Source organism: Dendrobates tinctorius, unplaced genomic scaffold (genome assembly GCF_039654945.1).
Source record: "Dendrobates tinctorius isolate UK_male_01 unplaced genomic scaffold, ASM3965494v1 ptg000147l, whole genome shotgun sequence".
NCBI lineage: Eukaryota > Metazoa > Chordata > Amphibia > Anura > Dendrobatidae > Dendrobates > Dendrobates tinctorius.
In genome coordinates, this window is record NW_027361814.1 from 14620677 (window position 1) to 14635778 (window position 15102).

At 42.6% G+C, this 15102-nt stretch overlaps 1 protein-coding gene across 2 annotated transcripts in view; it reads right to left on the reverse strand.

Moving 5' to 3' along the window:
- Positions 1-15102, reverse strand: part of LOC141049744 (alpha-2-macroglobulin-like) — a 262253-nt gene that overhangs the window by 113130 nt on the left and 134021 nt on the right. The window contains exons 10-15 of one of the 2 annotated variants that reach the window (XM_073546471.1): positions 14094-14203; positions 13915-14022; positions 12703-12930; positions 3214-3280; positions 2321-2466; positions 830-979 (exon numbers count right to left, since the gene is read on the reverse strand). In XM_073546471.1, the coding sequence (XP_073402572.1) occupies positions 830-979; positions 2321-2466; positions 3214-3280; positions 12703-12930; positions 13915-14022; positions 14094-14203 (809 nt within the window). Of the gene's footprint in view, positions 1-829; positions 980-2320; positions 2467-3213; positions 3281-12702; positions 12931-13863; positions 14023-14093; positions 14204-15102 lie in introns of both variants that reach the window. The other variant, XM_073546470.1, reaches the window with a different exon arrangement.

A 15102-nucleotide genomic window follows, 5' to 3' on the forward strand; every position in this document is an offset into this window, starting at 1 on the left:
GCTACCAGATGGCTACTCAAGGCTTTACTTGGAAATCTCAATGGATCAATGAGGGTAATACTTTATATTCTTTGTGCCGCTCTACAAAACATTGTGTCACAATGAATATATAAAATGACTAAAAGTAATACAATGCAATATCAATACATAAACAGCTAATAGCTAAACAATCTACATCACACTGACGTAAATGTTTGGTATGCACTAGAGAAGAGAGGATTAATATGTGGGGGGTCAATTTTCCTAAAACTCACAGTTCTACTTCGACATATATTTCACAAGGATTACAAATAAAAACTTGCCCTGTACAATTTTCCATAATGCTGAAGCATCAGAGAGCAAGTTGATAATGTTTTGTGTGGCCCATGGGCTCCCCCATAATGCCCTGCAGCTTATGACATGACATCCTAGTTTATTGAGCATATTATCAGTGTACCTGGGTTATGAGAGACCAGCGGGTCCCAGGGCAGGATGGCTGACTCAGGACCGGTAGTTTGTATGGCAGAATTGAATGACATCACCAGATTCACTGCATAAGTGGATTATATTGATCATATTGAAATTAATTGTAGGTTTTTGGGTTTTTTTTGGGGGGGGATGTGGTTCCCTTCTCTTTCTATCTATTTCCCCTCTTTCCTCTCACTCTTAAAAAAAATAGCGTTAGACATGAATTTCCAAGCAATTAGAAGCTTTTCAGTATTGAGATTTATAGCAATTTTTTTCAATGCAAAACAATTTTTAGGGGGAAATTCAGCAAGCACGAATTTCAAATAATTTTCTCGTCTTTAGTATAAACACTTGCTATCCTGTAAACGACATGATCACTCACTTTTTCAGCAGTCAGCTCTTTCTCAGGTTTCATCAGTACCACACTCTCATCCACTACCCTCAGACCACAGAGAGATCCAGGATCAGCCTGAACCTGGAGAGACACATCTGATCCCGGAAGAACTTCATCTGGAGAAAACTCGGTTGACACCTGGAAAAAAAAGTCAGTATTGCAGACTAGTGTACAGTACTATTAAGTGTGTAGAATAATAGTGTCTCCTAAATGTAGATTAATGTGCCAAATATTTGTGGTGTAGACACATCTGAACTAAACTCAACATAGCAGAGCTGTTTTAGAAGCCTGTGTTATCTTTTGTATTCATCAGTCAGTCTGCTTCGAGCACATCACCTTCAAGGAGCTGGGTGTCACAGCTCTGTTGTCGGGTGTACCAGTACCAGGAGCTCCTTCCCTGTCCCTAATGATATGGGTGCCCTAGCTTGCCATGTTCTCTGGCTTACTTCGGATGGTTATGTTCCATGTTCCTTGCCTTAGCTCCTGAATTCGCCCTCAGTCTGTACCCTTCCCCTACCCAGGGAAGATGGAAGCAGTAGTGTACAATAGTAGACCAACCAGACTAACAAGGTAATATGAACAGGGGTAAAAAAATACCAAACATTAAATTATACTTACACATATAACAGAGGAATGCACCAGGGTGTGGAGGATGGGGTAATACCAAAGTAGGAGAAGAAAGGGAATTATCACCCCCCAAAACCTAGCAACAGTCACAGATAAATCCACCAAACTCCTTATACAATAATAACCAACAACAATCTCCAGCCATGCAGCATAAGCTAGCTCTGACAATGAGTGCTAGCCAGGACCCCGATTATATAGGAGATGAGAGTGGCTAACAGTGCACAGCTGAGAGTCTTAATGCAAGAAAGCTTCCAGGAGACCTCAACTGAGCAGATTAACCCCTGAACTGCCAAAAGAATTTTACACTGTATAATATGAAGGTGAAGTGCTTTTAATCAGCGCAGGAGTAGGAGAAATCAGATGCTGCTGTCTTTTGACTTCTTTCTATCATGACAAACCTGTGACATTGGGATAAGCACAAGCACACAGGGGATTAAGGGTGGGCCCTGCAGCACTGAAGGAAAGCAGTGTGCTCCTGGCAAATGTAGCTTTAGTAGAAATTAAGAATTGGCACATTCAAGTTTGTGAACCTGGATACACAAAGATAGATGGATATGGAAAAAGAAAAAATGATACAAGAAATAATCCTTATGTTTGGTTTGGTCTGTATATTAACAGTAGGTATGCAGTACTGTGCTTTGTGAAAAATAATGTCATTATGAAAATAACCCTTTTACTCCCACTTAGCCATGTATCTATCTTATGAGGATTAACGTTGAAAACAGGTTCTCTTTAAAGATTAATATTACAACAAATAGACAAGTGTGCACAAATTCATGATACTAATGACGTGATGTGGCCAATGAAAACATTATATATTTTAACACAATTTAGACACCAAGGTCTACGTACTTTATTCTTGAAACATTTAAGAAAGTTGAATTTCGCAGTATCGGCTAACATTTCTCCATTAGGCAGAAAGATGTACACAAGTACATGGACAATTGTAGCGGTACCTGCACTCAAAGGGAGGTTTAAAGTGACTCTTCCATAGAGATCTGTGATATTAAAAAAAAGTACATAATTAAATAAATAACAGTCACATTATCCTAATTCTCTGCAGAATGTCTTAATTCTTATAGGTTTTGTGTAAGAATGTGCGTAAGGCTTTATTGCATATCTTATTATGGTGCTAGTCTCGAAAGGAAAAACTGTTTTGAGGCAAATGGAAACCTCACAGAAGTTGCTGTCATTACTGAAAGAAAACTTCCAACCTGAGAACCTTGATACCACACAAACCAAAATGTTCTTACGACATTGATTGGAACGTGTTATTTAGGCAACTGTGTATACCAGAATTATTTGGGTTCAGTATAATTGCATAATTTGAGCAGTATATCATACACGATAAGGCCAATCTCACACAATCAGTATTTGGTCAGTATTTTACATCAGTATTTGTAAGCCAAAAACCAGAAGCGGAACAATCAGAGGAAAAGTATAATAAAAACACGTCACCACTTATGTATTTATCACCCACTCCTGGTTTAGGCTTACAAATACTGATGTAAAATACTGACCAAATACTGAATGTGTGAATGTGACATAAGGGACAAGCATCAAGAGCTTTGCCACTGAAGATATTTCCACATTAGAGCTTAAACAAGGCATCAACCATACAAATGCCAGCCCTTATGTGGCAATGCCGAATACACAGGCCTTTAGCCAAAAATCAAAGGTGATTTGATCGCTAAAAAAAATTGCCAAAATTTGGGGACCTCGGCTGACAATAATTTCTCTCTTACCTTCATTTGTGTTATCAGTTTCAATTTCCACAGTCCCAGAGTCTTTAATTTTAACTTTGGAAACCAACTATAAAAAACAATAGTCATAGGATGATGGTGATAAACATAAAAATATTAATGCATGAATATGTGGCTTCTTCAAGTTAGATTACAAAATGTTTCTAATGAAACATGCTAATCAGTCCTGATTCTAACATTGCATATAGCAATACACAGATTGGGTTCATTTAACCAATCTATAAAGTGCTATTTAATTGATGGATCTAGTAATAAAAAATAAGAATATAAATCACTTATTGTGTCCACTTATTGTATCATTTATTAAACATATAGGTGCCCAAGTCATTAAGACTGGCATTTTTCATGGGGGAAGGGTGGAATTTGAAGAGCCTGATTCACAAAGAAGCGCATCCTGTGCAAGCTGAAGATATGGATGAACTCTTTATGCATCAAATGGCCAAGTTCTCCAAAAAATATGACATAGTTGTCATGGGAGATCTCAACAATCCTGACATTTGTTGGGAATCTCTCTCAGGCAAAACTAACTGGTCAAGGAAATTCTTATCCTCTCTTGCGGACAACTTTATCTTCCAAAAGGTAGGGGTGAAAACAAGGGGAACTGCTATCTTGGATCTAATCCTTATAAACAGGGAGGAAATGGTTGAGGAGGTAAAAGTGGCTGGGACCCTAGGACGTAACAACCATGCTATTTTAGAATTTTGGATAACTAGAGGAGGAAGACCTGTGAAGACTCAGATGTCAAGGTTAGATTTCAGAAAGGCAGATTTTAATGGATTCAGAAAGAGAATTGGAGGGATCCAATGGCTGGATATCCTTAAGGACAAAAATGTCCGGGAAGGATAGGAAATCTTGAAAAATGAAATTCTCAAAGCACAATTGTTAACAATTCTGAAACAGGGGAAGAATAGGAAGCATTTAAGGAAACCAGGATGGATGAACACAGAACTTAAGCACATGCTAAAAAGCAAGAAAGAAATGTTTATAAAATGGAAAGAGGGAGGCATATCTAAAGAAGAATATAATGCTGTCTGCAGAACTTGCAGGGCACAAATCAGATTAACTAAAGCTGACAATGAATTGAGGCTTGCAAGAGATATCAAAAGCAATAATAAAGGATTTGGGGGATATGTCAAAAGTAAAAGAAAAGTCAAAGATACTATAGGATTTTTACAGGATGAAAATGATGAAATGGTAAGACAGGATGTTGAGAAGGCCGAACTTTTAAATTCCTATTCTGCATCTGTTTTCTCTCAGAAAGGAAATGTAACATCAACTGTTCTTCACTGTCCTATTAAGGGAATAGAAGAATCCAGGATATCTATAAACAGAAATATAGTGAGGAAACACTTAGCTAACCTAAATGAATTCAAGTCTCCAGGTCCAGATGAATTACACCCCAGAGTACTGAAGGAGACAGCAGAAGAAATTTTTGAACCCCTCTCCATAATCTTTGAAAATTCTTGGAGAACAGGAGAAGTCCCAGAAGACTGGAGAAGAGCAAATGCTGTTCCTATCTTCAACAAGGGGAAGAAGGTGGACCCAGGCAACTATAGGCCAGTGGGTCTGACTTCTATACTAGGAAAGATCTTTGAACAAATTATTAAACAACATGTATGCAAGTAGCTGGACAAGAATGAAGTGATTAAACAGAGTCAGCATGGGTTTGTAACTAATAAGTCATGTCAGACTAACTTAATTTCCTTCTTTGACAGAATCACTGATTGGGTGGATCAGGGAAATGCTGTAGATATAGTATATCTTGACTTCAGCAAAGCATTTGGCAAAGTATCTCACACAATCCTTATCGAAAAAATGGCTAAGTATGGAATGGACAAGGCAACTGTTAGGTGGATTCATAATTGGCTTAGTGATTGGACCCAAAGAGTGGTCGTAAATGGCTGCTCATCCAGTTGGAAGAATGTCTCAAGTTGGGTACCATAGGGCTCTGTCCTGGGCCCTGTATTGCTCAACATCTTTATCAACGATTTAGATGAAGGAATTGAGGGTAAACTGATTAAATTTGCTGATGACACAAAGCTAGGAGGGATAGCTAATACTAGAGAAGAGAGAGAGGATTCAAAAAGATATAAATAAACTGGAGCAGTGGGCAGCAACTAACAAAATAGTTTTTAACAGGGAAAAAGGCAAAGTACTACATCTGGGAAATAAAAAAGCATATACAGAATGGGAGGAATAGGGCTAAGCAATAGCACATGTGAAAAAGACTTGGGTATACTAATAGATCACAGATTGAATATGAGTCAACAGTGTGATGCAGCAGCAAAAAAGGCAAATGCAATTCTAGGATGTATTAACAGAAGCATACAGTCTAGATCACGTGAAGTCATTATTGCCCTCTACTCCTCTTCGGTCAGACCTCATCTGGAATACTGTGTCCAGTTTTGGGCACCACATTTTAGAAAAGACATCAAAAAACTGGAGCAAGTTCAGAAAAGAGCGACCAGAATGGTAACCAGTCTGCAAACCCTGTCTTATGAGGAAAGGTTACAGGATTTGGGAATGTTTAGCTTGCAGAAGAGAAGACTGAGAGGAGACTTAATAGCTGTCTACAAATATCTCAAGGGCTGTCACATTGTAGAAGGATCATCTTTATTCTCATTTGCACAAGGAAAGACCAGAAGCAATGGGATGAAACTGAATGGGAGGAGACACAGATTAGATATTAGAAAAAACTTTTTGACAGTTAGAGTGATCAATGAGTGGAACAGGCTGCCACGAGAAGTGGTGAATTCTCCTTCAATAGAAGTTTTCAAACAGGGGCTGGACAGATATCTGTCTGGGATGATTTAGCGAATCCTGCTTTTGAGCAGGGGGTTGGACCAGATGGCCCAGGAGGTCCCTTCCAACTCTACGATTCTATGATTCTATGATTCTAATGAATCAGGCAAGGCGAGAAGTGGCACACATCCATGTTCACCTCCCCAAAAATCTTACTCCAGTGACAGATTTATAGCATTAACAACGACACTGCTCAATATGTTTTTGACAAGTGGGAATCGCTACGCCCTGCTTTGCCTGATCTCCACCCATTTTGTCAGAGAAGTCCAAAAATTAGTTGTGCAAAAATTTTGCAACTTCTCAAAGCTTTTTCCACCAGAATTCTGGCATAAAAGCTTTGATGACTCAGGGCTATAGTCTCAAGAAGATACAGCTAGCTTCATTTTACTTTTTCTGGTCAACTTTTTTGTGGGCTAGATGTCTAGAAGCACGTCATCATTAGTCTTTACTTTATCATCATTTAGCCACTAAATGGTGATGTTATGTAGACTGCACACACAAAGCAACATTATATTGACACTTTATGGTGATATTAAAATGGGCTAAAATTACATTAAAAGAATTTCTAGAAAGGCATATTCCATCACTTCCATCACAAAAGCTCCCCATACACTTTAGGTGGCTGTTGACCAAACCACTATTTGGCCAGCAGCTGCCTTCCTGTCATGTCGGACGCTATTCACACCACAGCGTCCGGCAGGCAGAGGTAGTTCCACCTCCGTCCACTATAGCCTCAGTGGCGCCGGCTTGATTTTCTCAGGCTATCGGGGGTTAATCTTGCTGGAGATCAGGTTGGATGTTTGGTCACGCCCACGGTCTTTAAATAGTCGTGCTGGCCTATGGGCGTCGCCGATTATAGCTTCTGTTTCATACCAAGTGGTTCCGGTCTGGAGTGGAGGTGTTGGAGAGAGAAAGATTCATATCTGGTGGCGTATGATCCGTTGTTACCTTTTCACCTTCCCATATTTGTGTTTTGTTGTGCCCTGTTCACATTACTGTATAGTCCTGTGTGTATGCGGCGCGGTGCAGTTTAAGTTCTCCCTGTCTGTCATTATTGTATGGGGCTTGGGTGGTTTGCCTCTTCACTGGGTGGAGGGTGGAGGGTTAAGCTTAGGGCTCAGCAGGAGATAAGGAAAGGTTGGAGGTTCAGGCATTTGCACCATCAGCAAAAACCCTGGGTTGAGGGTCAGACAGGGTTTCCCCTAGTTAAAGGGACACCACAGGGGCCCCGGGTATTTCAGCCTTAGTTGATCTAAGCCCCGCGTGACATTATAATAGGCCTTACATATTTCAGGAGTCCATGGATCCCTTGGATTCCATAACCCGCCAGTTGGCGGCGCTGTCCTTACAGGTCTCCGAGTTGAAAGGGGCAGTTCAGCAGCAGGGCCTGGTAGTAGCGAAGGTGCAAACGGCATCTGCAGGTATCGGTGCAGAGCCGAAGATCCCGCTGCCTGAACGATTCTCAGGGGAACGCAGCAAATTTGTCATATTCCGGGAGGCTTGCAAGTTATTTTTCCGCATGCGCCCTATCTCCTCAGGTAATGAGGCTCAGCGGGTGGGTCTGGTGTGATCATTACTGAGTGGTGACCCCCAAGCATGGGCATTTTCATTACCAGCTGACTCTGCTACATTTCATTCTGTCGATAATGTTTTTTCTGCACTCGGGCTCATTTACGATGATCCTGACAGATTGGCTTTAGCGGAATCTAAAATCCGCGCCCTCCGCCAGGGGGAGCGCTTGGCGGAGGACTATTGTTTTGTTCGGAATTTCGCCGTTGGGCAGTAGACACACAGTGGAATGACCCAGCGCTGCGGAGCCAGTTTATTCATGGGGTATCAGGGAACGTTAAACAGGCCCTCCTGATGTATGAGACTCCTGCATCGTTGGAGTCTGCCATGAGTTTGGTTATACGCATTGATCGCCGTTTGCGTCAGGGGGCACAGGAGACGCTACCCCTGGGGGAAAGCATAGGTGCAAGTGTGGTTCCTGCAGGTGAGCCCACTGAACCTATGCAAATTGCGGGGGTATCACAGGTTAAGCGTCGCGTTCCTTGGTTCCGGAAGCCCGGAGCATGTTTTTACTGTGGTAAAAGAAATCATTATGTTAACGTTTGTCCGGTGCTACCGAAGAGGGTCACACCGGCGGAAAACTGTTAAGCTCAGAGGGTATGGAGGAGGCCCCACTCAGCGTCTGCATATCCTCCATGATGGTATCTCAATGTATGCTCCCGGCCAAGGTTATTATCGCGGGCCGAGAGCTACCTATATCAGTGTTTGTGGATAGCGGTTCCGCCACTAATCTCTTAGATGAGGAGTTTGCACGCTCTGCCGGGTTTAACATCGAAAAACTTCCTCATCCCATTCAGGTGGTTACCATTAATGCTGCTCCCCTCCCACAAGGAGAGATTACGGAGTTTGTGGCTGAGGTGAAACTCCACATTGGGGTCCTACATTCTGAGTGGGTTACATGTAGGGTCCTCCGTAATCTCCCAGCACAAATGGTCCTGAGTTTTCCATGGTTGTCCCGGCACAACCCGGTGATTGATTGGAAAACTCAGGACATAGTCCAATGGAGTGGTTTCTGCCAGGACAATTGTTTGGCCACATGTGTGTCCGCCGTGACGCTCAGCCTTCCGGAGGCTTTGCAGGATTTCGCGGATGTATTCTCTGAGAGGGGTTGCTCAGAACTGCCTCCTCATCGAGCCTATGACTGTGTGATTAGGTTAAAACCCGGGGCCAAATTACCTAAGGCCAGGATGTTTAATATTTCTGGTCCAGAGAGACAAGCTCTGAAAGACTACATCGCGGATAGTCTGAGCAAAGGACACATCCGGCCTTCGTCCTCGCCTGTAGCAGCGGGGTTTTTCTTCATTAAGAAGAAAGATGGGGGGTTACGCCCGTGTCTGGATTTCCGGGAGTTAAACCAGATTACGATCCGTGATCCCTACCCGATGCCTTTGATCCCTGATTTGTTCAACCAGGTGGCGGGGGCGAAGTGGTTTTCCAAGCTTGACCTCAGGGGGGCGTATAACCTCATAAGGGTTCGTCAGGGGGATGAGTGGAAGACGGCGTTTAACACTCCTGATGGTCATTTTGAGAGCCTGATTATGCCATTTGGGTTGACAACCGCGCCTGCTGTTTTCCAACATTTTATTAATTATGTATTTGCTCATGTCCTGGGGAAATTTGTGATTGTATATCTGGATGATATCCTCATTTATTCGAGTGACCGGGACACTCATTTAGAGCATGTCAGGCAGGTGCTACAGTTGCTCCGGGAGAATAAGCTCTATGCTAAGCTGGAAAAATGCTTATTTTTTGTCCAGGAGTTGCCTTTTTTGGGATATATTGTGTCCGCTGCAGGGTTTAAAATGGACACCGCGAAGGTGCAAGCGGTGCTGCAATGGGAAAGGCCTGATAATCTGAAAGCGCTCCAGCGGTTCCTTGGGTTTGCGAATTATTATAGGAAATTTATAAGACACTTTTCTACTATAGCCAAACCACTCATGGACATGACAAAAAAAGGTACCGATCTGGCTAGCTGGTCTGAGGTGGCGATACGTGCATTTGAGCGTCTGAAGAACAGTTTTGCTTCAGCCCCCATTCTGGTGCAACCGGACGTGTCTAAACCTTTTGTGGTGGAGGTTGATGCGTCTGAGGTGGGAGTGGGGGCAGTACTGTCACAAGGCTCGTCCTTGAGCGATATGTATCCATGCGCCTACTTCTCCAAGAAGCTGTCGCCGGCCGAACGGAATTATGATATTGGCAACAGGGAGTTGTTGGCCATCAAATTGGACTTTGAGGAATGGCGACACTTCTTGGAGGGGGCGGCTCACCAGGTCACAGTCATCACCGACCATAAGAACCTGCTCTATCTGGAGTCAGCCAAGCGTCTGTCTCCTAGGCAGGCCCGCTGGGCATTGTTTTTCACACGTTTCAATTTTCTGGTGACTTACCGTCCTGGGGCTAAAAACACCAAGGCGGATGCCCTGTCTAGGTGTTTTCCGGGGGGAGAACCTCGGGAAGAGCCGGTTCCCATCCTCCAGGAAGGTGTAGTGGTCTGGGCTCTCACGACTGAGGTAGAGGCGGAGATTGCCGAGGCCCAAGAGGAGGTACCGCCAGGACTTCCCGCCAACAAATCATTTGTACCCCTTCATCTTCGTCTTAAGGTGTTGAGGGAACACCACGACTCGGTACTGGCTGGTCATCCAGGGGTTAAGGGCACCTTAGAGCTGGTATCGCGTCGTTTCTGGTGGCCCAAAATCCGGCAGGACGTGGTCTCGTACGTGGCAGCTTGCATCACGTGCGCTAGGGCCAAGTCGCCCCGAGCCCGTCCTGCTGGCAAGCTACAGCCTCTGGGGGTACCTAATAGGCCATGGACAGAAATCTCCATGGATTTTATCACTGACTTGCCAGCCTTGGCGGGGAACACGGTCATCCTGGTGGTGGTTGACCGATTTTCAAAGATGGCGCATTTTGTGTCGTTGTCTTCCTTGCCCAATGCAAAGACGTTGGCTCAGGGGTTTGTGCAGGAGGTGGTCAGACTCCACGGAGTTCCGTCGGACATAGTATCTGATAGGGCAACTCAATTTGTGGCAAGGTTTTGGAAAGCTTTTTGCTCACGTTTGGGGATCAAGTTGTCACATTCATCAGCGTTTCATCCACAGTCAAATGGTCAAACTGAGCGCATGAACCAAAATCTGGAGCAGTATTTACGATGCTTTGTGTCCGACAACCAGGAGGAGTGGTCTATTTTCCTTCCTCTGGCCGAGTTCGCGTTAAATAATCACCGCTAAGAGTCATCGGGAGAGTCTCCGTTCTTTTGTGTTTACGGTCAACATCCTCAATTTTGTACCTTACGTCAGGGTGGTTCTGGGGGCGTCCCGGAGGAGGACCAGCTAGGAGCTCAATTATCATCGGTCTGGAGGAGGGTGAAACAGTGATTGTTGAGCATGAGTGCGAGGTACAAACGGGTTTCTGACAGTAGACGCGTGCCAGGTCCGGACCTGTGTGTGGGTGAATGGGTGTGGTTAGCGACTAAAAACATAAAACTCAAAATTCCATCTTTAAAATTGGGTCCAAGGTTTATTGGGCCTTTTAGGATTGCTGCCATCATTAACCCAGTTGCTTATCGGTTGGAACTTCCTGCGGTATACAAGATACACAACGTGTTTCACAGGGCTTTATTGAAAAAGATGGTAGGCTCTGTGGACACGACGCCGATGCCACTTCCGGTCATGGTGGATGGCGAGTTAGAGTTTGAGGTCTTCAAGGTAGTGGACTCTCGAGTGGTGCGCCGTACTCTTCAGTATTTGGTGCACTGGCGGGGGTATGGTCCGGAGGAGAGGTCTTGGGTACCAGCCTCGGACATACATGCGGATCAGCTGATCAGTTCTTTTCACCATCGTCATCCAGACAAGCCGGGTCCTATGAGTCTTGAGGGCCCTGGGGTCCCTCGTAGAAGACGGGGTACTGTCATGTCAGACGCTATTCACACCACAGCGTCCGGCAGGCAGAGGTAGTTCCACCTCCGTCCAGTGGCGCCGACTTGATTTTCTCAGGCTATTGGGGGTTAATCTTGCTGGAGATCAGGTTGGATGTTTGGTCACGCCCACGGTCTTTAAATAGTCGTGCTGGCCTATGGATGTCGCCGATTATAGCTTGTGTTTCATACCAAGTGGTTCCAGTCTGGAGTGGAGGTGTTGGAGAGAGAAAGATTCGTATCTGGTGGCGTATGATCCGTTGTTACCTTTGCACCTTCCCATATTTGTGTTTTGTTGTGCCCTGTTCACATTACTGTATAGTCCTGTGTGTATGCGGCGCGGTGCAGTTTAAGTTCTCCCTGTCTGTCATTATTGTGTGGGGCTTGGGTGGTTTGCCTCTTCACTGGGTGGAGGGTGCTGAGCAGGAGATAAGGAAAGGTTGGAGGCTCAGGCATTTGCACCATTAGCAAAAACCCTGGGTTGAGGGTCAGACAGGGTTTCCCCTAGTTAAAGGGACACCACAGGGGCCCCGGGTATTTCAGCCTTAGTTGATCTAAGCCCCTCGTGACACTTCCCGACTCTCCCATATATAGGAGCACACAGCTGATGGAACACTCCTGTGTTCTCTATGAGAGAGACGCTGCCAGGTATCTCTAGCGGCAGCTTATCTCTTCAAAAACAAAAGGATCAGTAGTCCAAAATTGGACATGCTGAATCACTATGTCCATAATTCATCTATCAGGGACATTCTGAAGGCTCCAAATGACCCAAAGAAGACCTAAATATTAAAAAAACAGACCCCAAAGAAATAAGCAAGACACATGATGAAATAGCAATCACCAATGGGAACAAAATTGTAGACCTTACAGGATTACATGGAACCTAAAAAGGTCTACATGGATTATGTATATTAGAAAATATGGTGAACAGCATCAATCTGCCAAAGGGACGTGTCTGGTCTAGTGTTGCTTGCATGTGTTTGTCATTGTGCATCTAACAAACTTATTGAAGAGGAATTCCAATGTGAGGTTGTTATTCCCACACCACAGTGCTGAACAATAGAATAATTGCTTTCTCTTCAATAAATCCCCTATCTCAGCCTATATTTGTTTCATCCAATCATCACTAGAAACATTGATATCCTGGTTAAAGTATTAAGTAGGACCTTATAGATTACATGTCTCACCAGGTAATGCAAGGATAATTTCTTGACGTTGTTCAGTTCTGTGCGACTAATGATGTATTCCACTTGGACATCTTGACGACCCTCACACGGAAGAACATGGTCCAAAGAATTAAGTCTCAAGTAGCTCTTGCTCCGAGAGTAAAAGGGGATAACACGTATTGAAGCTTCGCCAAAATCAGGCTGATATCTACCATAAACATATATATTCTTCTTCAAGTCTGTTCGAGCCTTTAAAATAGATATATAGTTTTAGATCTTCTGCAAAAATGCAAAATATCACGTCATTTCACACTTACGATTGAGTTTTCAATATTTAGCATGACAAACATTAATTCTATGAATACATTTCAGAACTGAACTGGTTTCTTTACTTGCATTAATAAAGGGCCTTATTCATTATTGCACTTGTGCCTTTTATTTATACTTTTGTATTTTACACCTATTTTTCATTTGCACCTTATAGTTCTTTTAATTTATACTTTTTTCAAAATCTATCTTACATGTGGTAGCTTGTTTTTTTTATGTTCGTCATTATGAGCGGGATTTGGGGTGTTCCAGATGTTGCTGAATGCTGATTCATCAATTGAGACTTTTTAAAAAGCTGCAACATAATTTTGCTCGAAAATAGACTCCAGTCCATTCTTGAAGCGATTAATATGCATGCCAGATTTTTTTTAAGCAAATTTTACACCATTTAGTGAAATGTGTGCCTTTTTTTTTCAAAACCGGTGGAAGACAAATAAAAGAGAAGTTTTGATTTTGTGCAAAATTTACAAAGCACTTTGCAATATTTTGAAAAGTTCTGCCCCAAAAAGCATTAACAGATATACCAAGACAAAAATGGAAAAGTGACTTAAAAAATGCCATTTAGGGATTGTGACCCTTTTCATTTTTTTCTCCTTCCTAGGGATAAACATCAATGGAGGGCTGTGATGTATGACCCTGGAATAAAATCGGATAAAGGAATAGGGTCATGTAAAAGATTTCCTTCTCTATCTTGTACAATATATGTTCTTGACATTTTGCATCATTGTTACTTGAAATTTAATGTTCTTTTATGAATTGTATTCCTGCATTGTCTTCTGTATTCGTTTAATAAAAATTAATGTTAAATATGAGAGATTGACCGAACCTACAGCTGATGAACATGCATATTCATACCGTCAGGTATATGGTGTCCTTCCAGTTGGTTGTGTTCAGAGTAAACCTTACCCGGCCATTCTCTTCGGTCACTAAGGTCTGGCCCTCCGAATCATATCTATGTTTTAGATATACCTTAGTGTTTGGTTTAGGAACACCTCCAGCATCCTCCACTTTAATCTGCAAAAGGAAATTATATTGCATAAAAACTTTGACCTTCAAAACATATTATATGGGGAAAAATGACTCACCAAACCGTTGTATGGGATGCCAGCCTTGTAGTTAGTGTCAGCATTAATAAAAGATATTTTATTGATGACATTGCTTATGATGGTTTGACTGGTTGATGATAGCTCCACTCCTACATTAAGAGGGAATATTGGGAAAAACATCTTATAATGTATCATTTCATTTTCATTGTTTTTTTATGCATTATAACTGTGCCTTTGAACCTCCCTATGTAGTCAAGCTGAGCGAGCCTGAGTATTGATAAGGCAGTATGCCGCAACTATACATATATCCATGGATTTTACATGTGCAAACATTGCAGGCATGGACAATTCATAATATACCGTACATGCTCATCATAGCCAAACATGCAACTTACTGAGTCAATCAGGATGATTGTTGTCTACTTAAGAACTGTGCATCTGGCTGCTATCTCCGAGCTTACTTTATAAATAATACAGACAATACAGGAGCGGCCAGTGCAGAATATAGGAGTATTTTATGTAGTGTGGGTATGACAGATTTTATTAGTTTTCATATACAATATATTATGTTTTTAAAACTCTCATTAATGTGCAACAACAAGGAAATTTTTGCTTTGGGTGATACATTTTAACTTTCTGACCACCCTTGCAGCATAAATGTTCATGGTCAGTTCAATAAACTTAGACTTATCTGATGCTCAAGGCAACAACTAACAAATTGCAAAGTACTTTATTTATCCATAATGACATTTGGCCTGAAAAATCACTCAAAATTGTGAGCCACCTGGTGTTTCTCTGCTTTGTAACCTTCTGTTCATTGCCTGCTGTCAAGTGTAATCCATCTCTTTCACTAGTCAACATTATAGGAAGCGGGGTTGGTGCTTTTTCTCTACAGCACTAGTGAAGAATCTTTTTTTCTACCAAGTGCTATTTGGATATTCATACCATTCTTCTCTTCAGGGCCCATACAAATTGCGTGCTAACTCCACCCACAAAGTACGACCTAATGTTGGCACGGGTGTCAGAATGTAACATTTCATTGCATGCG